Source organism: Oenanthe melanoleuca, chromosome 3 (genome assembly GCF_029582105.1).
Source record: "Oenanthe melanoleuca isolate GR-GAL-2019-014 chromosome 3, OMel1.0, whole genome shotgun sequence".
Lineage (NCBI taxonomy): Eukaryota > Metazoa > Chordata > Aves > Passeriformes > Muscicapidae > Oenanthe > Oenanthe melanoleuca.
The window spans coordinates 105,764,048-105,786,679 of record NC_079336.1 but is presented as its reverse complement, the minus strand read 5'-3'; the positions used below and the strand labels follow the sequence as shown (position 1 = coordinate 105,786,679).

At 49.5% G+C, this 22,632-nt stretch overlaps 2 protein-coding genes across 4 annotated transcripts; one reads left to right on the top strand and one right to left on the bottom strand.

Annotated features, from left to right (window-relative positions):
- The first annotated feature begins 2,519 nt into the window (after positions 1–2,519).
- GINS1 (GINS complex subunit 1) lies at positions 2,520–4,750 on the top strand. Its single transcript, XM_056487541.1, has 7 exons — positions 2,520–2,643; positions 2,721–2,785; positions 2,867–2,962; positions 3,233–3,323; positions 3,506–3,622; positions 4,000–4,074; positions 4,317–4,750. The coding sequence occupies exons 1-7, from the start codon at positions 2,569–2,571 to the stop codon at positions 4,383–4,385; spliced, it is 588 nt and encodes a 195-aa protein (XP_056343516.1). The 5' UTR covers positions 2,520–2,568; the 3' UTR covers positions 4,386–4,750.
- LOC130251130 (ninein-like protein) lies at positions 4,641–22,625 on the bottom strand. Of its 3 annotated transcripts, XM_056487538.1 has the most exons (15): positions 22,341–22,615; positions 21,083–21,625; positions 20,325–20,447; positions 19,667–19,822; positions 19,301–19,435; positions 19,080–19,217; positions 18,092–18,230; positions 16,897–17,007; positions 16,261–16,350; positions 14,216–14,306; positions 13,596–13,663; positions 8,212–8,463; positions 6,969–7,181; positions 6,207–6,323; positions 4,641–6,116 (listed from the first exon to the last, which is right to left on the bottom strand). In XM_056487538.1, the coding sequence occupies exons 5-15, from the start codon at positions 19,366–19,368 to the stop codon at positions 5,928–5,930; spliced, it is 1,476 nt and encodes a 491-aa protein (XP_056343513.1). In that variant the 5' UTR covers positions 19,369–19,435; positions 19,667–19,822; positions 20,325–20,447; positions 21,083–21,625; positions 22,341–22,615; the 3' UTR covers positions 4,641–5,927. The 3 variants fall into 3 exon arrangements, with proteins under 3 accessions (XP_056343513.1, XP_056343514.1, XP_056343512.1); XM_056487539.1 differs by lacking the exon at positions 21,083–21,625 and having other exon boundaries at positions 22,341–22,625; XM_056487537.1 differs by lacking the exons at positions 19,667–19,822; positions 21,083–21,625 and having other exon boundaries at positions 22,341–22,625.
- Between the last annotated feature and the right edge of the window lie 7 nt (positions 22,626–22,632).

Here is a 22,632-nt window from a genome sequence, read left to right as displayed (position 1 = left end):
AGGGGACACGGTGCTTTAGCAAGAGGATCCATCCCTGCAGGCATCCAGCTAAAACAGGGGGAAGTACAGCCTTTTACCATGGAGAAGCTGTCTAGATTAGTCTTTTAGAAATTACTAATTTTACCTTTTTTATCATAGAGGAAAAATCTTCTTTCCCTTTTTCATTTCTCCCTTTTGAAAGAACTTTTCAATACTAGGGAAGGCCTTCATTATCTTTTGTGATCCCCAGGTCTGCTGCGGTGGAAATAAATCCTCAGCAACGTCTGTTAGGCTCCACCACTTCAAAGAGATTTTTGGCTCAGATTTTTTTTCCCTTCTGAGCAGATTCACAGTTTCTTAAATGTCTTGGTCATAAAGGTCTGGAGGAATTAATTGGTGGAAAAAAAAGAAATAAAAGCCCTGTTCCAGTGAATGTGTTTCCACAAGAGATCCAGCTTTTGACTCCCCCAAGGTCAGGCACGTGTGCAAGTGTTTTTTTGGGAAGGCAGGTGGGAAAAGCAGTTTCCAAGCCATAGGGTGTGATGGGTGTGATGAGAGAACTGCTGTCCATGGGGCGTGGGTGGCACACTGCAGCCGTGGGGACCACAAAGGGAATCTTTGTCTGGGCTCTCTGAATCTGGGGCTGCGCCGCTGCTGCATCACAGGGAAACGCAGGCAAGCCAGGCAAGACAATGGTGAGAAGAATTGGGTTTCTGATCACTGTGCATTTTGTTAATTAGTGAATTCAAATAGTTTTATTTTTACCAAAAACAGATAATCTTTATTCCAGTAAAGACAACTGTTGACTTGAGATATATATAAATATATATATATATTATTTGAATGGTTTATATCCTGTTGCTCTAACTACATAAAATGGAAATATGTTGCAAGTTGTGTCATTTCAATATACAAAATAAATGACTTTTCCCTGCATGCTGCCTGGGTATGTTGTGATTTGAATTAAGATTTATATTTGAATTGCCTTATTCAAGAGGTTGTATGTTACCTAACTGGGGAATGACCTGGCACTGTTCATCACATTACATGTGTACTTGATGCTGTGTTATGTCAAATTCAGATGAGTCGTCTGTCATCTATGTATTTTGTGGGAGATCTTTTATCTTGTTAAACTGTGATATGTAAACCTTCATTGCCTGAAATAGTCACAGTTGTATAAATCAGTGTCTTCAGATGTTTTTCCTAATTTTAACACAATTCCTAACACAAAATATAGATGTTTGTAAATTCTTCATTCATTTGGTCTATTTTTATGTATGAGGCTTTTTTAATCTGGCAAAGCAGTAAGATAAGGCAGTTTCCCCGGAATTTTTCAATCAAGGCTCGGCTACATTTCCATCCCTCGGCAAGAGGCAACAACCAATTTGCAGCAGGGACAATTGGCATTCGGGATGTGTGTTGATTGCTGTTATTTCTCCTGGCTCGGATGGGCCATTATCACCGCAGAACGCGATGATGGATGGGGAGCCAGAAGTGACTGCTCCTGCAGCGACAGCGCTCTGGGGACCCCGGGCACTTCACAGCGCCTTCCTCGGGCCCCGCAGCTCTGCCGGGTCCAGGCTGGGGAGAGGGAAGGGTGGGGGTCCCTGCAGACAACCTGGCAGCAGCACTGCGGCCGGGAAACAGCTCGTTTTGGGGAGCAGACCCCCAGAAGCCCATCTCCAGCCGGCAGACGACTGGAGCATTTCTGGACATTTCTGCCCCCATGCCTAAAACCCCAAGTAAAAGAGTGGTTGGGATCATTAAAGCGCTCTTGCCAGAGTGGGACGCGGTCCCTGCTCGGCTGTGCGGGTGTCACACCATCCCGAGCACCAGCAGCAGGGATGTCTCGGCCACACAAAACAGGGATGTCAGCTGTGGGGTGAGAGCCCCACCGAGCTCTCCCCGCCCTTCAATCTGGACCGCAGCTGCACAGGAAACGCTGCTCCCTTTTTATGTCTAGTAGCCATAAGAAACACATGGCCCAGAGAAAAAAAAAATCCTGGAGAAGGACAAGCCTGTGATCCTGGGTTATTGAATCTCTATTCAGGGCTTCGAGTGATAAAAAGATTCCCATCCCATCCACAAATGTACCCATCTTTTAATTTTTTTTTTCTTTTTCTCCCTTTAGTTTCGGCATGCTTCGAGTTTGAAGGCTGTCAAAAGGGAAAAATGCATTGGGAAGGGCTGGGGGAGTGTGGGGAGGAGGCTGCGAGGGGCAGCGCGGTGCGGCACCCCGCACACTACCCAGAGGCCCGGGGGAAACAGGCTTGCTGGAGGCAAGCGTGCGGCAGAAGTTCTGATTCCGCCCCAGCCCCTGGGGGACTCTCAGCGCGGCCCCACGAGTGCCAGGGCGGCGGCCGCAGCCGCAGCGGGGTCACCGCGCCCGGCGCAACGCAGCGCGGCTCATGCCGGGGGCGGGGCCGTGTCTGAGCACCGCCCCCGCCTCCCATTGGCTGCGGCGGGCCGCGCCCCTGCCGCCATTGGCCGTGCGCGGGCCCCGCCCCTGCCGCCATTGGCTGTGCGCGGGCCCCGCCCCTGCCGCCATTGGCTGTGCGCGGGCGCGTTTCCCGCGCGCGGGCGGGCGCGATGGCGGCGGAGCGCGGCTTGGAGCTGGTGCGGGAGCTGCACCGCGCCGCCGGCGGGCACCTCCCGCCCTTCCGGGTGAGCGCCGGGAGCACCGGGAACAGCGGGATGCGCCCCGCCGCCGCCCGCTCCCGCTGACTGTCCCGCTGTTGCAGACGGAGGAGATGCGGCAGGCGCTGGAGGAGATGCGGGCGCTGTACGAGCGGAACCAGGCGGACGTGTGAGTTGGCGCCTGGCGCGGGCGGTGCTGCCCGGCCCGCAGCTCTCCTCCTACGCCTTTCTCCTTCCCCTCATCCCCCAGGTCCGAAGCGAAGTCGGGACGCACGGACCTGATTTTCCTCATCCGGTTCCGGCACTGCTGCCTGCTCCGGAACCAGCGCTGCCTCCTGGCTTACCTGTGAGTGCGGCGGGGGCTGCCGCCTCCCCTCGGCTCATCCCGCACAGCGTCCCCAGGCACAGGGTGCGGGGACTCTGGCCCGGGCGGGTGGCTTTTCCACCAGCTGCGGAGCTGGTTCTCCTTGTGTTCCTTACTGATATCACCACAAAGAGAAGGCTCTGCTTCCTCCTGCTCTTTAAAAGTTTAGATTACTGGCTATCACTGTTGCCTGGGGTGTTGCCAGCACTCACCTCAGCGGAGGTGGTGGGTTTGCCCCATTTCTTCCTCTAGGTATGACCGGTTGCTGCGGATCCGAGCGCTGAGGTGGGAGTATGGCAGCGTTCTGCCCAACACCATCCAGTTCCACATGTCATCTGAGGAAGTGAGTTAGCCTCGTCTCAGATTCTTCCCCTCTTCCCATATATCCTCCTGATGGATTATTTAGTACAGTCAAAATAGGATAGTCCTCCCCCCACTATAAACATGAGATTTAACATGTCTTTCTATAATTACTTACTTGTGTGCACTCATTGTCTGTGGGTACAACCCGCCTAATGCCCACAGGTGGAGTGGTTCAATCGGTACAAAAAGTCTCTGGCTACCTACATGAGGTCAGTAGGAGGAGAGGAGGGGCTGGACCTCACACAGGACATCAAACCTCCTAAAAGCCTGTACATTGAAGTAAGTACAAGATTTCTGGTTTCTATCTGTGAATAAACATTTTCCTGACTGTCTGTTTTTGAGCATTTCATCCCCATCCCAAGTCAGTTCATCATGCAAAACCTTTCAGAGTTCCAAAACTTCCACAGCTTTCTGTGTTTTACTCTGCCTGCCAGCATTTTACTCCTTCTAGTGAGGGCACAAATTATATTGAGAAATGGCATTTCTAGTCTGCAGGGAGTTTGTGGTGGGATGAGTTATCCAGTAAGAGGCTTTTGCACATTTTTGCAGAAACTTAACTAACTAGACACCATGTTCCCATGCTAAGGACTGTTAACTGGAGGGGGTGGTTGTTTTTTTTCTTTGGACTCTTACAGACCTGTGTTTCCACTTTGCAGGTGCGGTGTTTAAAAGACCATGGGGAATTTGAGATCGATGATGGCACTACCATCCTGCTGAAGAAGAACAGCCAGGTACCTGTGCCAGAAGTGTGCCTGTTCTCTTCCTTCCCTTTCACTCCCATGACATCCCCCTGCTGATGCTGGCCCTGCAGAACCTCCCAGTCCCTGCACACACAGCTCCTTGCACGTGCTGTCTGCGTGGTCCAGAGTGCAGCTCTGCCTGATCTGGATGTGCAGCACAACCAACAGAGCTGGTTGTGTTCAGCAACAAATCCAACAAATTCAAGGAGGGTTTTTTCTGTCTTTCTGTGCAGCACTTTTTACCCCGCTGGAAGTGCGAGCAGTTGATCAGACAAGGAGTCCTGGAGCACGTTCTGTCCTAAGTGTGCAGCACAGGAGGGACAGCTCTTGGTTGCTGGCCTGCCCACGATGGGGACTGAGCTCTGGTGTGCACAGGACTTCAGACACTTCAGTATTTCTGCACTCCTAACAGCCTTTGATGCCTTAAAACCACAGCTCTTCATGAGCAAAGGGTGCCTGCTGGTAATACATCAATCCTGGGGAGCCAGGATAGCGAGGGGAAGGGCATTACCCAAGCCCCACAGCTACAACCAGGGTTTCCAAATGCAATTCTGTTTGGAGTAGTTCTTTATTCCCACTGTGCATGTGGGAGTAAGACACCAACTGGCTGGGCTCTAGAAGCCACCAAAACTCCACAGTTTCAAAATAAAGAACTCCTTCAGCCTCAGTCTCTTGGGTTTTTAACAGTTAATGTGGTGCTCATTCAGCAGTCTGATCTGGCTCTCCAGCCAAACCCATCCAGACCCTGCAGTGTGATTTAAGTATCTCAGTGGAACTGCTCCTCCAAGTGTCAGATAAAGCTGCACAAGGTTCTTTCCAGGATTAGACCTGAAGCCTTGTCCCCATCAGAGACCCATAAATGTTGTTTCTTGAGGTGCTTTGTGAATGATCACTGCAGTCTGGGTCATGGCCCTGGGTTTTTCCCAGTGTGCTTGGTCTGTGCCTCTGTTCCTCTGTAGAATCTATTATCACAGAGCACTGGTCTGGCAGGGCCTACAGGGTATTTGGAGTAGAGGTGGGAAAGGGAGCAGAGGGTTTTAAGGATTCTGGTTAGCACAAAACCAGAACAAGGCTGAAGAGCTGCTTTCCCTGTCTGGTCTTCCTAATGGAGCTGCTCAGCTCTTGCACTGTGTCTGGGAAAACACTTGAAAAAACATTAGCCCTAGGTAAGACTAGAGGTTTGCTTAGCCCCCGTCTCAGACAGCAAACAGTTGGGGAAGAATGCAGGAACAGGATAAATCCCTGGGATATTACAGCACTGCTCTGTCCTGCTCACTGCAGAGGCAACAATCTGGTTGGTTTTGGATCCTAGGCTCAGGCTTTAGGAGGAGCTGTTGGGAATAAATGTTCAGGAGCAGCTGGGGAAAGTTACTGAAATACAGAGCAGACTGGGGATGGCAGGAGGTGCTGTAACATTACAAACATTTTAATGCCACAACTCAGATTTCCTGCTCAGAGTGAGCCAGGCATAGAGACCTGCAAGCCCTTCTGTCCTGGCTTTCCAACTGTGGCTCCAGTATCAACCTCTGCAGAGAGGGAGCACCTGCATAACCACCAAACACTGCCAAAGAAAACCCTGTGAGAGGGCTGCCCTGAGACAGACATGACATAACAGCACACTGCCACTGAGAAAGGCACAAGGCTGCTGCTTTCAGTTGGAAAATTCAGCTATCCACAGGACCAGTTTCCTCAAAGGACTCTAGGCTCCCCATTTGCTATTTTTTGCACAGGAAAATCCTGGCAAGACCAGAGAGGACAAAGCTGATTTCCCAACCCAGCCATACTTCCCATTCTGCACCTGACCAGCCCAGCCAGGACCAGGGGCTGCCACTGTAGATGCCCCATCACCCACTCAGAGATGCTGGTGTGATTTTTCCAATAAGCTGCTTCAGAGCTGAGGCTTGTTCCTCCAGCAGCTGGTTCTTCTCCTCCATGCTCTTCTGCCTCAGCTCAGCAGCCTGCAGGGCCATTGCAAACCTCCTGTTCTCTCCACGGAGCTCTTCAATCAATAGTTTGTTCCTGGAGAGTTGGGCCTAAAGCAGGGACAGGAGGCTTCAGGTTCAGCATCCCATGCAGGGGTACCACATGGGCAGGGACACAGCACCAGCCCCTCTGGCACTCACCTGGGCATCTCTGAGCTGAGCTGCCCTCTCTGCCAGCATAGCTTCAGCACTCCTCAGACTCTGTTCCAGCCCCTCTGCCTGCTCCACAGCTGCCTGCAGCAGCTGCTCGTGTTCCTCCTGCAGGGGGCAAGAAAGCTTATCCTGGGGTTGTCCCAGCACTCTCTTGGCCTCTGGCAACCCTGCACTGTACACTTCCCCAGGGCCCTGTTCATGGACCCTCCTTGAGGCAGAGCAGGGGGGGTTCATCAGAGCTGCAGGGTACAAAGAGCAGTGGGACAGATGTCTAGAACAGCACAACCTTCCCTAGGTCTGCACCCAACCAGTTTTAAGACAAGGCACAGATTTTCCAGCAATGTTTTCTATAAAAATAAGCCATTGGCCTCCCCTCTCCCAGCCATGTCCAGGAAAGCTCAGGGAGAGACAAAATCTCCTTGGATGCAGTCCTTGTGCCTGCTCATCATAATTCCTTAGGTTATAATTTGCCCTGTATTTGCCTAGAAGACAAACTCACAAAAACCCAACACCTGGTTGCTCAGTGCCCTAGAGATAAATCCACCTGTTGGAGTGCAGGGTGGTGACTGGAGGATTCATGAAAAATTAAAGTTGCAGCTGAATTTGAAGGTAAGGTTTCCACGTGGGTTCCTTATATCTAGCATCTTCCCCCAAACCTCTGGTGGCTTCAATCACAGCTGCCTTCCAGGCTGCTAGGCCAGCAGTGTTCCCTTCATAGTACCCTTGACTGAGCTGCAATTCCCTGCTCACCTGGGTCCTGAGCAGCTGCCTGCAGGTTTGCTCAGCCTGCCGCTGGAGGCTTTCCTGCAGCTGCCGAGTCTTGCACTGTTCCTCTCTCAAGGTGTTTTGCAGCTGCTCAAACTGCTTCTTTGGCACCATTTTGTTCAGCTGGGCCTTGGCCTGCTGCAGCTGCACAGAGTGCTGGGCCTGGGCCAGGCTCAGGCTTGCTTTGGCTTCCAAAAACTGTAACACAGAAAGGTTGAGAGCTGGTTACAGCTTTGAGCCAACAAGGGGGACAGGCCCAGGCTGTGTTTTGGGGGAGTGGAGAGGTTAGACAGCACCCTCAGCTCTCACCCCAGCATGGGCACAGCAGAGCTGCAGGACTTGGAGTGGTGCTCACTGGGCAGCCTGCAAACCAAGGGATTGAGAGCACTGAGAGCTGCAGGAAGAGAAACAGACCCTTCATTCAGAGATGCTCCCCTTGCTGAGTAGCAAGGAGCAGGAGTTGCTGGAGGGATTCTCTGGGAGGGTACCAAGAACTGCCATGAGGGCAAGAGACAGAGGGAGCTGCTCACCTGGGTTCTTAGATACATCCCAGGCTAGCTGTGAATTACTAAATGTCCTGTACTGATGTCTTCTGCTTCCTGTCACCAGCAAAGGGCAAACCTGGTACTGGGAAGCAGGTCTGGTCCAACTTTGCACTAGGGCTGCCTAGGAATGGCTGGCATGGGTAAGGTGTACTTTGGAAAGCCAGTCCCCAGGGTAGAGTGCAGGAGAGGGATATTAACACATTGGAAGGTTTCTCACATTGGCTTTCCTCTCTCTATCCTGGTGATCCACGTTACTCTTCTCTGACCACCTCATTTCCCATCCCTCAACAAGCCCTGGCTGGCTGCTGTCATCCCTTCCCAACCCTTATCTGATTCTACCACTCCTCCAGCTCCTCTGTCAGCTGAACCATGGGGAACCACAGCTCCAGGCAGCCCTGTGTGAGCCACCTCCACTCAGCCTCCATCCCCTCTGCCCAGCCAGCCTGCACAGGACAAGGACAGGGGGGATATCACATAGAAGCAAGCAAGGACCTCCCCCAGCTGCACCTGAACTGGCTTCAGCCATATCTGAGTAGGAGGGAGAATCCTTTGTCCCCCCCAAAAGAGGAAGAAGACAACTTTTTTCTGACTGGGGAGGGAGTCCAGCACAGCCTCAGGCAGCACTCAGATACCAGCATCACAGAGAGCACTCAGCAGCCTGCCACCCAATGAAGGACACCCACCTTCTCCTGCAAGCCCTGGAGCTGCTGTTGGAGCAGCTCCATCTCCATCCAACATGCTGCATGCCTCTGGTGGTGCTCCAGCCTTGCAGCAATCTCTGCTCCTCGCTGCCACTCAGCCTCCAGAAGCCTCTGGCTCTGCAGTTGAGCAGTGCCAGGGCCATCACTGTGACCAGCCTTGTGCTCAGGGGGTTCACAGCCCAGCTGGTGCATCTTGACATCTGGGTGAGAGAGCTCCTCCTTGCCCTTCTCACTCTGGAAAAGATTGAGAACAAAAAACAACAGATCATGCACAAAAGGCTTGGGGTGGGAACACAGGCAACAAAGACTGACTGAGCCAGGTGGGTTTGAGACTGGGGGTGAGATAAATCTCAGGGAGAAAGAGTGAAAGTGGTGAAAGTCATTAAAGGCTTCCCCCTTCTGTAAGACTTTCAGTGGCTTTTGTCACACAAGTTTTCACTGCTTTACAGGTTAAAAGATAAAGCTGGCTCTTCAAAGCAAGGCTGGGTTCAAATGTTTGTAACAAGCATTTTTGCTCTCTATGAACACAGGCAGTTTTCATCCTTCTAAATCCTTCAGCCAAGTACTTGGCAGTTGGGGTTAATGGCTTCTTACCAATGCTGTAAACTCTGCTATTTCAGACAGCTCCTCCACCTTCTCTCTACCTTACTCACTCCTGTTTTTGCTGCTGAAAGAGGGAAAGGATCAGCTTCAGATCAGAGAGCAGCAAAGCACAGCCCCCCAGAGGAGAGCTCTGTTTTGGGTAGTCCCACCTCTGGTTTTGGCCAGTAAAAAGAGGCAAAGCCAAGCCAAAACAGAAATGGCCTGAATTGATGCAGGAGTGAGTCAAGTGCCTCTGCCCCAGCAGGTAACAGCCCAGCCCAGGGCAGACAGCCTGAGGACATCCAAACTCCTGCAACACTCTCAGAGGCCTAAAAATCAAGGGATGAAGAACAATGAGAGGGACATCTTAGCAGATTGGGATCATCCACACCAGAAACCTGTCTGTCCCCAGATTTATGGCTCAGTGGGTGACCCCAGTACCTATCTAAAGCTTCCTAAGGAAGAAATCCATCCCATGTTAACTCTTCAACAAGCTGTTCTCTAGCAGCCAGCACAAGTCTGTGCAGGGTGACAGCAGAGTGAGAAAACCATGCACAATCTCTGTTTATTCTGGCATTCTGTGCTGCCTCCCTGATCTTTTCCAATTTGGTTTTCAATGATAGCAAGGACTAAAAAAAACTGAGAAGAAACCTTCCCATAACTTAGGCAAAACATGTGGGGACAATCAAGAGACAACAGTAGAGAAGGAGCAGGTCTTCAAGGGAAGGGAAATAAAGGGGAATAAGGACAAAGAGCATCAGACTGAATTTATGTGGCTTCCAGCTGGCTAAAATTATTTTCCTGTCCTGTGGATACAAAGTGACTTGACTCATCAAGACATACCAAGACTTTATTTCAGGGTAACAACCCCTCATCTGCAATAAAGCCACATCTGGAGAAATCAGCTTGTTTGTGAGGCCTCTGTGATTTTACAGTGCTGGACACAACAGCTCTGACCCCAAATCCAAGGTGGCCTCATTGTCCTTTCACTTCTATTGGTACTTCTGGTCTCCCATTCTCTTTCCACTCCAGGTATCCCCATTCTCCCATGAATACTGGCACTTGTGGGAATGAAGCTTAGTCCTGTGTTAGACAATCCTATCCAATGACTGCTACTAAACGCCAGAGCCATACAGGACCCAAATTCCTCAAGGGAAGGAGCAGGATAACAGACCATCCATCCTGGCAGGGAGGGCAGCATTGCAGTTTGTGGCAGTGGCTGTGCACACAGAGGAGCTGTGGGAGGAAGTTCTTCCTCTCTTCTTGAAGCACAAGGACCAGTTCATGTGGTGTTTGCTCACCTCAGTGCAGCTGCTATCCGAGTTTTACATTGGAATTCACATGCTGTGCATCCTGTGGCATCTCCAACATCCATGTACAAGGCAGAGGAGATGAGTGTGCAGCCACCCACAGCAGCACATCTCAGCTCCCTGACCATACTCCCACAGTCAGTAAAGACATAATATACCTTTTGCATTTGTCTGCATGTGCTCAGTAATATATATTAACTGGAAGTATCCACTTCATGTGAGCAGCAGAACAAGGCTACTGTTAGAACATGCAGAGAGAACACAGCTGCTGATACAGGGTTCAGCATCATCATGGTCTTAAGCAGCCTTGTGACTCACAAGGCATCTGCTTTTTCTTTGCAGAAGCATGTTAGTTCTTCAAACTACCTTTGCACTCAAGCCTGACACTCTTTTGAGCTCTGGATTCATTTCCCAACTACTGCATGACGTCTTTGAGCTGCATCAGCTCCAGTTTCAAGCTGTTCCTCCTCCTCTTCAGCTCTGTTTTGACAGCCTGAATGTCAGGTTTCCTCCTATGTTGTTACACCACTGTCTCCCAAAGCTTTTTTCCTTCTCTTCTTGCCCTGCAGGTCAGGTCTATGTCCTGAGATGTTTGCTGTCTGGAGACATTTAACTGTGTCCTCTCTACCTCCTTCCCAAGCACATCCCCTTGTCTATCAAGATTCCATTTCTCCCTGACAAATGCTTTCCACTTTGGCTCCAGCTTCTAGATTGAACAGACCATTTGTTTCAACAAACATCTGCACTGTCTGCACTTGTGTGTCCGTCATACAACTGTTCATTTCTTCTCTGTTCCTTCAGAAGTTGCAACAGAAGATTTTGGTCTGCCTGCTCATCTGACTCTTAGGGGATCAGTTTCTTTTCCCCTAGAGGACAGCTCTCCAGACATCTTGTCCCTTTCAACACCAGAGCCCTCAGCTTCACTGTCTCTGCATTACTCCCATTTCACCCTTTTGCCTTTTTAATCTTTTTATAACCAACAGCCAGCATTTCACATATCTTGGCATGTTCATCATTAACCTTTTCTTACAACTCGAGCTGCCTCTGCTTCCACAGAGACTTGGTCTTTTTTCTTCTGCTTCCACTACTGCCTTTCCTGAGTGCCCTACTCTTGAAGGCCTCATCTTGGAGCCTTTATTGTTGGGAAATCACCTCCTTTCACACCAACGTTGCTGCAATAAAGCCTTGCAGCTGCCCTCATGCTGGCATTCACTCCATGACAGCTCTTGGTTATGCTCAACCTCTGCATCTTTCCTAAAGATAAAAACCATTTTGCTGACCTGGGTTAGATATCACAGCTTGAAAAGCTCAGCCAGCCTCTGAATGTACATCTGCTGGAGATGCAATACAAAGGGTTTTTTATGTTGCAAAGTCAAGGCAATTTGTTAAACTTCACAGAAAGTTCCCACATCTTTTGCACTTCTCAATGGTTCACACCCATCATATCTTTTCCAGAAACTCTGACATTCACCAGAGATAAAGTAGCTTAAATGCCTTGTATTCCTGTTATTTCTGTTTGTTTCCCTGGTCTACCACAGACTTCAGCCAAATCATCTCCTTTCTCCCTCACCTACCCCATACCTCAGCCCTAAAACAGGGATAATGACCTCTGCTTGCACATTGCCAAGGGGAACTCTGTTCCTAAAGGGAGACACAGTCGGGCAGAGGCAGAGGAAGAGAGGACAAACAGTTTTTCAGTGACAACCTCATTCTTTCACAAGTCAGTTTCTTGTACCTATATGGAGAAATTTAAGACATTTTTCACTGATTTTAAGATAGAAAGATTTGCTAAAGGCAGATTTGCTAAAGGACCAAGATAGAGGTAATAAGAAAACACTTATGAAAGCTCTTTTATCTCTCACTATTTTAAGATAGTCTTCACTGGGCACTGCCTCTAATACAACCTTGTAGAACATGCAGGGAAATTAATAAAACACTCATGTAAGGGGAGTTTAGATGTCTCACTTCAAACTACTGCAGCTCTGCAATTCTGCCCAGATTTTCTTCAAATTAAAACAGCTCTCCAGCCCTGGGAAAAATCAGCCCTGAGCAGGAGATGTACCCCTAATCTCCTCCTTAACCCCAGAAAGAGAATAGTGCCAGACCTCAGGCTCAGTTTGTCCCTGTGCTATGTCTTTATTTCTTCTCTGTCCTGGTCCAGCTGCTGCCCTGGATGACAAATGTCTTCCATGTGCTGCTGTCCCACCCTGGCCTGCTCCATCTCAAGCCTCTCCTCCAGCTCCAGGCTCCATTCCCATTTTTGCTTTTTCAGGCTATTAATTACAGCCCAGTACTTTGAAACTGTTTCTTCAAGATCTCTTTTCTGGTCCTCCAACTTGCACATCTCAGCCTTGAAGCTTTCCTCACTGTCCTTCCTCTCCCTTGTAAAGTTTTTCCACATTAACTCTATTTCTTCCTCGTAATAGTTCATCTGTTGGAAGGAGATAGGATAGGGATATTAGCACCATGCTCCTGAGAGCTTTCCTCTCCTCCAATAGCTCAAATTCAGATTAACCTATTGGTCCCACTCAACAGGGGACTCTCTTTAGGCAGTTCTGGTCCCTGCTGAACTCAGGGCAGCAATCAGTCTCATGCAGCAGAAACCAGTGGGTCCCATTTCTTGCCAGCAAGCAGCACAGTCTTCCCCATGCTCCTGTTTGCAAGGAACCCCAGAGAAGAAAAGGGAGAGGCCAGGGCATCATCTGCTACTGCTCTTCATATTCTTCCTCCACTGCAGAGTGATTCCTTGTCAGGATGTGGTGGTGAGAAGCTGCTGCTCCCCACAACTCCCCTGTGAACACTGGAAACTCCAGGATTTGATGTGCACAAAGGCAGGACTATAAAGCAAGCAGAAGATCTGTAGGCAGCTTTTTGCTCCTTGAACTGTTCTGTTCCCTGTGTGGCAGATTAGGATTTTCTCTTGCAGGGCTGCAACACAAGACCCAGAAGGCATCACTGACCTCACAGTTCAGCAGCTGAAGGAGTAAATGTGGAAACTGATGCCTCTCCCATGAGCACTCCCAGCTGTCTGAAGAGGAGGCTGGGCTCACACTGTCTCCTCAGAGCAAGCAGGCTAGAAGTGTGCTGCAAGCCAAGGGTGACAGGGCTTTGATACAGCCCCTACCATCAGGAGAACCTGGCTGCTTCTCCTCTTGGTCCTGTCCCTGGTTTTACTGTGACAGCAACACTCAGTGATCTCTGGTTCCTCACAGGACCCACACAAACATGTCAAAGGTAACAGTGATTTCCAGAGAGCCTTTGCCAGCCAGTGAGGCAAAGGCTCCAAATCCTCCTACCAGCTAAGACAGGCTGGAGAAGCATGTGAAATAACCCCACAAGAGTGATGGGATACCACCCTGCTCCCCAGCCTGAACTTTCTCTCCAGCAACCCCACTGGGAGCAGATGTCTCATCAGTCACCCTGTAGCAGCTGTGCCTGCCAAGCAGTCAGGACATCTCCCCCCACCCCACTCACCTTGGTTTCCAGCTGAACCTTCAGGTCCTGCAGCTTCTCTTGGAGCTGCTCCACTGGGAGTGACATTTCTGTAAACACAGAAGTAGGAACAAGGAGGCTTGGAGACGGGTGTGATGGCAGAGAGAAGCCCTGTGAGAGTAGACCTACAAGACAAGCCTACAAGATCAGGATGGCTGCAGCTTCATCCAGTCTATACAACCCCAAAAGATGGACATTCCCCATCTATCTGGCAATGAATCCCAGGGCAGCATCACCCCCTCTTGGCCAGGAGCTTTTATCTAATGCTCAACTTGAATTTTCCAACCCACAGTTTGGGACTACTTCCTCTTTATTGCATTGTTTCCCCAACATCTTCAACACTGAAAATCTGCCATTTCACCCATAACTGCCTAGTTCACAAGTTCCATCACCAGCTCTCAAGCTGGAAAACCCTCCTCTCCTCCATCTCACTCCTTCCCACCACCCATGTTCTCCTTCTTCCCTCCTATGGCTGCCCAGTACCAGAACTGGCAGCAGTAGTTCAGGCACAAGAAGCCTCCCCACACTCCCATGCAAACTTAGATCCAGAGGGAACTTTGTCCTTGCTGAGAGGAGGGGCACTGAGCCCTCCTGCATGTTACCTGCTGCTGGCAGCCCTCCCTCAGCCCTGCTGTCCTGCAGCTGCAGCCTCTGCAGCTCCCTTCGCAGCGCTGCGTTCTGGTCGTACAGCACCTGAAACAAACACTGCTCAGGACACTGGGCAAAGCTTCTGCAGCACAAAGAGCCTCCCCCAGCCCCAGCACAGCCTTCCCAAACAAAGGCAGACATCAGAGAATTTGGAGGAGCCAAAGAAGAAACATAACCCCAGATTTCCAGGATCACCATCACTACACACTGTAAAGCACAAAGCATCTGCCCCTGAATGCAACAGCACAAAAAACCAGGGGGTGTGCAGACACCTCAGGGGGCTGGCCCTGCTGAGACCCTCCTGACCTAAATAACCACTGGCAGAATCACAACACAGAAGAAATATCACAGACTCAGCATGAGCCCAGAGGTTTGTGTTTACATCCTCAAGACTCTCTTGGGGGAACACGGGCTGGCCAACAACAGTACTCTATGCAGACAAGGCCACCAGCAGGATTCAGAGAGAGGCAAGGCCCAAAGGCCTCTGGGAGGGAACATCCCCAGGTTGCAGAAGGAATAAAACAAGGTAAGAAGGGGCTGATCCCATGGGAAGCACAGCATGAGGCAGGCCCTGCTGGTCTCCTGGTGCCAGAGGCCAGCACAGGAGTTTATCCCATCTCCATCAGCAAGGAGTCCCAGAGCTGAACACCAAGGAATGAGCCACCACACAGTGCAATGAGCCACTTCCATGGAAGTGTCCAGAGATGAGCAGCTGCTTGCTTCACTTCACATTCTCTATCCTGTACTGGAAGCAACAGCATACAAGGCATCCTGCCTTCTTCTGAACTGTCCACTTTAAACAGACATCCAATTACATCCCACATCCTGCCACCCAGAAAACTGATGTACTGAAAGAGACTATAAATTAGGGCACTTCCAATTAACAAATATTACTGAGCAGATGTAGACAAATGCAATTTGACAAATGCAAATCCGTTTGTTTAATCCCCATTCTAAACAGGAAAGGGGGGCTGAGAGCATTACATGAGGGATAAATTCAATTTATCCTTTAGGATAAACCCCAGTGTGTGCCTTCACAAGGGCAGGTAAAGCCTGAAGGTCAAACCTTTTCATCCATCAGTGTTCTCATGGACAACTCTGGGGCTGCTCAACTAGAGGAAAAATTGCAGCACCATGCATATTCAACCCTCTGGTGCCACCTGGAGCAATGCTGATAGTGCTTCAGAATGTTTGCCTTTAACTACAGCTGGGAGAAGGGCTGCCTGATGCATCCACAGAATGGTTTTGCTGAAAGTCTGCAATTCAGCCCTTGCTGAGGGCATGTGACTGTCACTGTCCCTGCTCAGGGGTGCTCCCCAGCCACACACAGCATCTGGGAACAAATGGGCAATGTGACAAGCACAGGAATCAAAGAGCAGAGCACCCAGCACAAGTTAAAAATGGGAGAAGGGAGACAGGTTGTGCTCATGCCCCAGAGAGCCCCAAGCTCTGGCAAGGAGCACAGCACCCTGCAGGAGATACAATACACACAGCACAAATTCTTGGACCACACACACACACACCAGATATCTTCACTGGCTTACCTTGACTCTCTAGCAGAGTTCAGCAGCAACAAGTTTTTTAGGGTTTTTTTAAAGTGAGGGGCAAGGAGAAAGAAGGGAAAAACAAAGAGATAGAAGACTTTAGCTGTTAATATGGTTTCCAAATTAGGATAACAGCTTCCTCCTTCTGCTCAAGAAGAAATCCAACAGAGCCCAGGGTGGTCTGTTCTTAACAACAGAGGTACATAGTTCCCTAACAAAATAGTCCATGGCTACAGGCAGGAAGGAATTTATGATCCACCCCTACCCTCTCCTGCCAAAATCCTAGCAAGGCAAACAACCCATGGAGGGCTTCAGGAGCGAGGAGACTCTGAGCAAGGTAAGAGGGATCCCTCTGCCTGTGATCAGGTCTGCCTCCTTCCACCCCCTCAGGCCAAAGTGACCCCCAGATGTGCTGCAGAGAGCAGCACTGTGACACAGCAGCTGCCCACACATACCTGGCACTGCCGCTCGTACTCCAGCACGATCTCGGCAAAGCGCTCGCTCTGCTTCAGGAACTCTGGGCTGTGGGGCTCCCCCTGCTCCAGCTGCACAAGGAAACACTTCTCATCAGGAAAATCATCTCCAAATGGACAGTCAAAAGCTCTACTGAATCACTGGGGTCATGGTGCTACACCCATATATTCAACAGAAGGCTCCCTAAGGGGCGCATCACCTGGGGATGGGGCAGAAAGAGGAGGAAAAATATTTTTCTCCACATGTGAGACACCAAACTAGAGGCAGGCTTTCCTGGCTAACAAGATCACAGACTCACTTCCTTCCCCAGATTCATTTTAGGAGGGGTAGATACTAAAACAAACCCTTTACTTCAATACTAATGAAAAATAAAACTTCTCTGGAAACCAAACTCTATAAAGTTTTCCCTTGAAGACTGCAGATCTGTAGAATTTTGTACAACTGGAAACTTTCCTCATTTTTTTTCCCCATTTTTTTTCCCCAGCTTCTAGGTTGTCACTAATGTGCAGGAGAGCTCACACAGGGAGAGACCGTAGCGACTGACACAAAATATGCAAGATCAATTTTTTGATGAATTTCTGAAAAGTTCTCATTTGACTGCAACAGAGAAATCTTACCTTATCCTTCACAATGTGGTTCAGTTCTTTTTGCAGCTCTAACACCATTTCCTCAGAGGCTGACAGTTTCTCAGCCATCTCTGTGACCTTGTTTTGTAGCTGTGTGTTCTCCTGCAGATAAAATGGAGATTTCCCTGATGCAGTGGGTCCTGACACGGCAGGATGGGTTTATTAGCCACAAGTCCTCAGCAGGGAGCAGGGAGTAAAACAAGTGGCATAGCAGCATGCCAAACACAGCACAGCTTCCAGGAAACCCTGGACATGGCCTGGTTTTGGCCAGAACAGGGGTGATTTTTGCAGGAACCAGGAGGGGATGTGGCTAAGGCCCAGATGTTATTCTGTACCACCCCAGTCATTGCTGGGGATAGAGGGAAGGCACTCTTTCACAATCCCCGGGAGAAAGACATGCCTTCCAGAGAAAATCCGGCTACTCTGCAATGAGCATTTTGCATGTAAATCACCCTCTCTCTTGTACACTTTTGTTGTTAATATTGCTGCTGTCACTGGTTGTTTCTTATCTCATTGCTGTTTCCAGTAATCTCAACCCATGATCTTTGCCTTTTGTGCCTCCATTCTCCTCTCCAGCCACTTGAAAAGAAGGGAGAGGGAGTGAGCAAACAGAAGTGGTTTGGAGAGTCCTGGCAGGAGAACTAAACTGGGGAGCACCATTCCTAAACCACAACAGGACAGCACATTGCTGATACCACAGGGGCTCATCTTTCCAAAGGACAGGAGTGGGTTTTGCACAATAAGAGCCAGACAGTGCCACAGGATCATCTCTACTTCTGTTCCCCAAAATTGTGGTTTCCCTCACAGCTAACAAAGGCAGCAAGTCCTGAGCTATCCCCATCTGTACTTCCACACTGAACAGAACTGGGGTAATCCCAGGCATGCAGACACCATCATCTCTGCTTTTGACATGGTCCCTGGCACAATTTTAGCTTTGGTCATTGTATTTCCAGGTGTCACCAAGGGCCAAACCACTGCCAACAGACAACACAGCAGTTTAGTAATGGCATGGCAGGGTAACAAGCTCTGTATTTAACACAACTGTGTGGATAGGGCTGATGATTCTTCAGCAAAAAATTTCTGCTCTTCCCAACAAGAGCAAAGTGAACCATCTATATTTGTCACCACCTCTGCTTTGCCACCTCTGAAAGAGTGAAGATGTTCCATCCAAGGCAGTTTTACTTACGTTCATCACATGGCTCAGTCTCCCTTGCAGGTTGGCCTCTTTGCCCTGGAGGAGCCGTGCATCAGCCTCCAGCTTTGCCTGGTGACTCACTGCTTGCTGCAAAAGCAGCTCTTTTGCCTCTATTTCTGCCTGAAAATCCCTAGGGGGAAAAAAGCAACATGGCTGGGGCAGACAGAGCATGTTCCTGGATAGCCACAAGGTACAGACACTCCCTCTCACCATGCACAAAGCAGGAGATAAGAGCTTGGTTGGAAGGATGCTGAGACCATAGGGGATGGAGAGGGGTCTTCCTACCATTGACATATTGGCAAAACAACTGGGATTTTCAAAAGGGACATCAGTGTGGGAAATGCAAGCACAAAGAGCTCTCAGGGCCTTGTGCTTACAGGCTCAGAGATAGAGATGGCTACAATGTTTGACCTAAGACCTTGGAGAATTAGAACAGTAAAAGTGAAACAGACATAAAACAAGAACATAAGTTTGTAGTTTAAGTAGAAATATGTTTTAAGCAAGCAGAGATATGGATTATGTAAGCAAAACAATATGTTAAGTAAGATACTAAAAGATTTTAAAGTTTAGCAATAGGACCTATAGAAATATAAAGTTAGTTAAAAGCTTAAGATATATCAATGTAGGTTTATGAAGTGTTATATGACTGGATGAAAAATGACACATTGCAGCAAAGCCACAAAAAGCAAAGGAATTAATGACTGGTGTAAAAAGATGCTAACAAGTTTCATAGAAGTATGTGATTGGCTAAAAAACTAACATAAGGCATTGTAACCAAGAATTAAGTGGCTTCTGATATTATGGCATTGGATGTAACACCTTTAATGTCTCATCACCCTTCTATGAGGCTGATACCATGAGGCAATAAACCATCTTTTAAAACGTGCCTCAGCTGCCCTGTCTCTCATAATTTTAACCTCCCAACACAGAGGGATATGTAAGCACATTTTCTCCACCCCACCCAAAGAGCCCCTCTTACCTGAGCTTGCTCTGGGTGTGCTCAAGAGCAATGTACTGCTCATCCAGCTCCCTGCCCAGCTGCAGGCAGTGTCTCTCTGCCTTCTCCAAACTGAGCCTTGCCTTGTCCCTCTCCCTGGCAATCTGCCTCACCTGGGTCCTGCAGACACAGCGAGCAGGGCGTGAAGACACCCCTCACTCAGCCCACAGAGGGGCTCTCCTCACAGGGAGCAGTGTCCTTACCAGAGGCACTGCAGTTTGTATCTGTAGGAGGTGCCAGCTGCATGCTGGAGGCCACTCCTGGGGACCATGGGTGTGTTGCCCAAAGCTGCAGGCAGTCCTGCCAGGCTCACCTGCTCCTCCGAGCTGCTGCTGCCTCTGCAAGAACAGCACAGACTGACATCACTTCCTCCCCTCTTCTAACACTTCCAACAGGATTTCTGCTGTTACAACATCACCCTCCAGTCTTTCAGGGATGCTCCCCCATCTCACAGATAAGCCCAGATCACATCCACCCCCTCATTCTGCCAGCCTTGGGGTGGCCAAACCCATTCCTGAAGCTGGCTGCAAGCACTTCTCCCACCCCAGGCAGCTGCTCACTTCACCCACCACCACCAATCCAGGGACCCTGAGGATCTCCTCTAAGTTCTTCCAGGGCTCAGGTGGCAATGACAAGTTGAGGCTTGGCAAAGCCAGTGCCTTTGCTGATGCTGGAGAAGCTTGGCCAGAAGGACAGGCTGCTTCCCTGGGTGTTCCCCTCCAATGCTGAGGAAAAAAACAGCAGGAATAAGTCAGTGGGGCCAAATTGGCAAAAGAAAATTGATGGTTTATGATACCAAAGGGAAACTTTAGAGACCAAATCAATACATTTGGAACATTTTAGAAACAACCCCAGGCTGCCAGGAGAGAGATGTCCTGAGCTGCCCTCATGGCAGCTGCAAGAGCAGGTTTGCAGGCACAGACCATTCAGTTTGGTCTCCCTGCTGACCCATCAACACCCAATATCCACTGAAAGACCAGCACTGAAAGTTATACTGCTTACAGGGTCTTGTGAAAACTCTCACATGGGGACTGCCAGCCAACATTTTGTTTGACCAAAGAGCAGAAACCAGAAAGCTGATACAGAACTCACAACATTTCCAAAAGCACCAATTTTGTACCAAGTTTGGAAGAAGCCTGTCTTGAGAGAGCTGTTACCTCAAAGCCGGAAGCCAAAAGAACCCAAAACAATTCTTTTTTCTTCTTCTTTTTTCTTTTTATTTTTTACCTCAAGATCTTGGATTGAGCTGTCCTGGCTGTCCGGGTAAGCAGAGATTGACTTCCACCTCAGCACATTAATGTGGTCTTACTTCAAAAGCAAATGCTTTGCCTGTTCTTGGAACTGAGAGCACTAAGGAGAAAGAAGTGTTTTACATCAAGCAAAGAAAACGTGTATGAAGCTTGTTCATGCACTAAAAAGAGGAAAATCTGTGTCACACATGAGGTGCAGAGACATCAGCACTTCTGAGGTGAATATTAGAATTGAGGTGATGTTTTTCCTCTGCTAGGATGTGCATCCCTCTCCCTCCCATAAAAAGACAAGGCTCAACAGTCCCCTGTTGTTCTGTATTACAATCCCACACCACCTAGGCAGGGATTGCTCCACTCAGGCAGCTCCCAAGGGAGCCTCTCAGTCTCCATGCAGTGACTACAGTACAGACCACATCTAAAAACTGTCTTGCAAGTGAAGAACACTCCCCAGCTCACCACGTTCAGATGCCTGACTGATGTCTGTGGAATCACTCACTTGTGAAAAGAAGCACCCTGGCCTGAATTGTTCTCAGTAAACCCTGCTCTTCAGCCTCCTTGGGGTTTTTTTTTTGGGGTTGGGTTTCTCTGGGGGGGTGGGGCACAGGGAAATGGAAACCTTTCTAAGTGTGTGATGTCTGAACTCGTGTCTGGACTCCCTACAGTATCGTTTTAAAACATCAAACACAAGCGAACTGTCCTGTGTAGGAGACTGGCAATGACTTAATTGCTCCTTACCCAAGGTTAGTGGAAACAACCACATAATGCAGCTGCAGATCAAGGCCATCAACCAGGATCCTTTTAACAAACCTCATCTCATGGAGCTTCCTGAGCTTTGGCTGCTCAAGAGACCCTGACATACCCTGGAAAACGGGGTTATGCATCCGCGGGGATGGGGACACTGCAGCAGCGGCCTGGCTCGGCTCGGCTCCGTTCGGCCACCTCGCCTCGGCTCGGCACCGCTCGGCACCGTTCGGCTGGGCTCGGCCCCTTTCGGCCCCGCTCGGCCCTGAGGCCCCGCGCATGCGCAAGCGGCGAGCACATCCCCGTCCAGCCCCCTAGATCAATTTCCCGGCGTGAATTGGGAAGAGCAGCGGCAGGAGGCGGAGGGAGCTTATCCTGCCTCTTTACTCTGCTCTTTCTGGAGTGCTCTGTCCAGGTCTGGGCTCCTCCCTCAGGACAAGAAAGACAAGGAGCTCCTGGAGAGGCTCCAGCGGAGGGCGGCAGAGATGATGATGGGACTGGCGCACCTCTCATGAGGAAAGGTTGATGGGGCTTGGCCTGGTTAGAATGGAGAGGAGAAGCCTGAGGGGATCTTATCAATGTGTTATAAATGAGAAACAAAGTCTCGATATTCAGCAAAATACAGACTGCTTCATTTTATATAGATTGCTTTATTTTATATAGACAGAGCAAGCAATGCGCCGGGGAAGACGTGAGGGGTCACCGCCCACTCCACGCTTCCTCCGAACCTGGTTTGCAGCTCCCTTTTTATAGTATAGTTTTCCTTGTAGTAATCAATAATTGTTATTGTTTTGTTGTAGTAATTCTGCAAGGTAAGCAGTGGTGGTCAAAGAAACTTCCAAACTTCCGTGAGACAGCTCTTCGGACAATTGTAACCATCTGGTCTTGGTAGATAAAAAACAGAAGTGGGAAGTCTGATCTTTAGCAGATCGTCTGTGATTGACCACATAAAGGCAGGAAATCTGATTGTGCAAAAAACTTCCAGGTTGCAATTGATTACACAAAGGCAGGAAATCTGATTCTGCAAAAAAACCTTTCAGACTATGGAAAACCCATTTTTTTTTCTGTTTTACAAACCGGTATACACAATATTCATAACAGGGGGATTTAAACAGAGTGGGTTTGATCACGTATTTCCCTTTATCTAGGTCCATATTATTTTCTTATTTTAAGTATTCTAGTTTATACAAACTTCAAAACTTCTCTGATTAACACGAATCATTTGCCAATTATCACAAATGCATACAAATACCTCAACGGCGGGTGTCGAGAGGATGGTGCCGGGCGCTTTCCAGTGGCGCCCAGCGACAGGACGAGGATCAGCGGCCATAAACTAAAACACGAAAGTTCCACCTCAGCGTGAGGAACAACTTGTTCGCGCTGAGCGTGGCAGGGCGCCGGACCCCCGGGCTGCGCAGGGAAGGGAGGTGGCGGATTCTCCCTCTCCGGAGACACCCCAGGCCCGGCCGGGCTGGGAAATCCCCTCACGCCCTTCCCAAGCCGCGGCCATCCCGTGGTGCCGCGCGCGCCCCGCCCCGCCCCGC

Coding starts and splice junctions, on each gene's coding strand:
- LOC130251130 (XM_056487539.1), bottom strand. CDS start 19,368: ATGGTCCCCAGGAGTGGCCTCCAGCATGCAGCTGGCACCTCCTACAGA. Junction 19,218..19,300: donor TACAAACTGCAGTGCCTCTG/GTAAGGACACTG, acceptor CTGTGTCTGCAG/GACCCAGGTGAGGCAGATTG. Junction 6,117..6,206: donor CTCAGCTCAGAGATGCCCAG/GTGAGTGCCAGA, acceptor TCCCTGCTTTAG/GCCCAACTCTCCAGGAACAA.
- GINS1 (XM_056487541.1), top strand. CDS start 2,569: ATGGCGGCGGAGCGCGGCTTGGAGCTGGTGCGGGAGCTGCACCGCGCC. Junction 2,644..2,720: donor GGCACCTCCCGCCCTTCCGG/GTGAGCGCCGGG, acceptor CCGCTGTTGCAG/ACGGAGGAGATGCGGCAGGC. Junction 2,963..3,232: donor CGCTGCCTCCTGGCTTACCT/GTGAGTGCGGCG, acceptor TTCTTCCTCTAG/GTATGACCGGTTGCTGCGGA.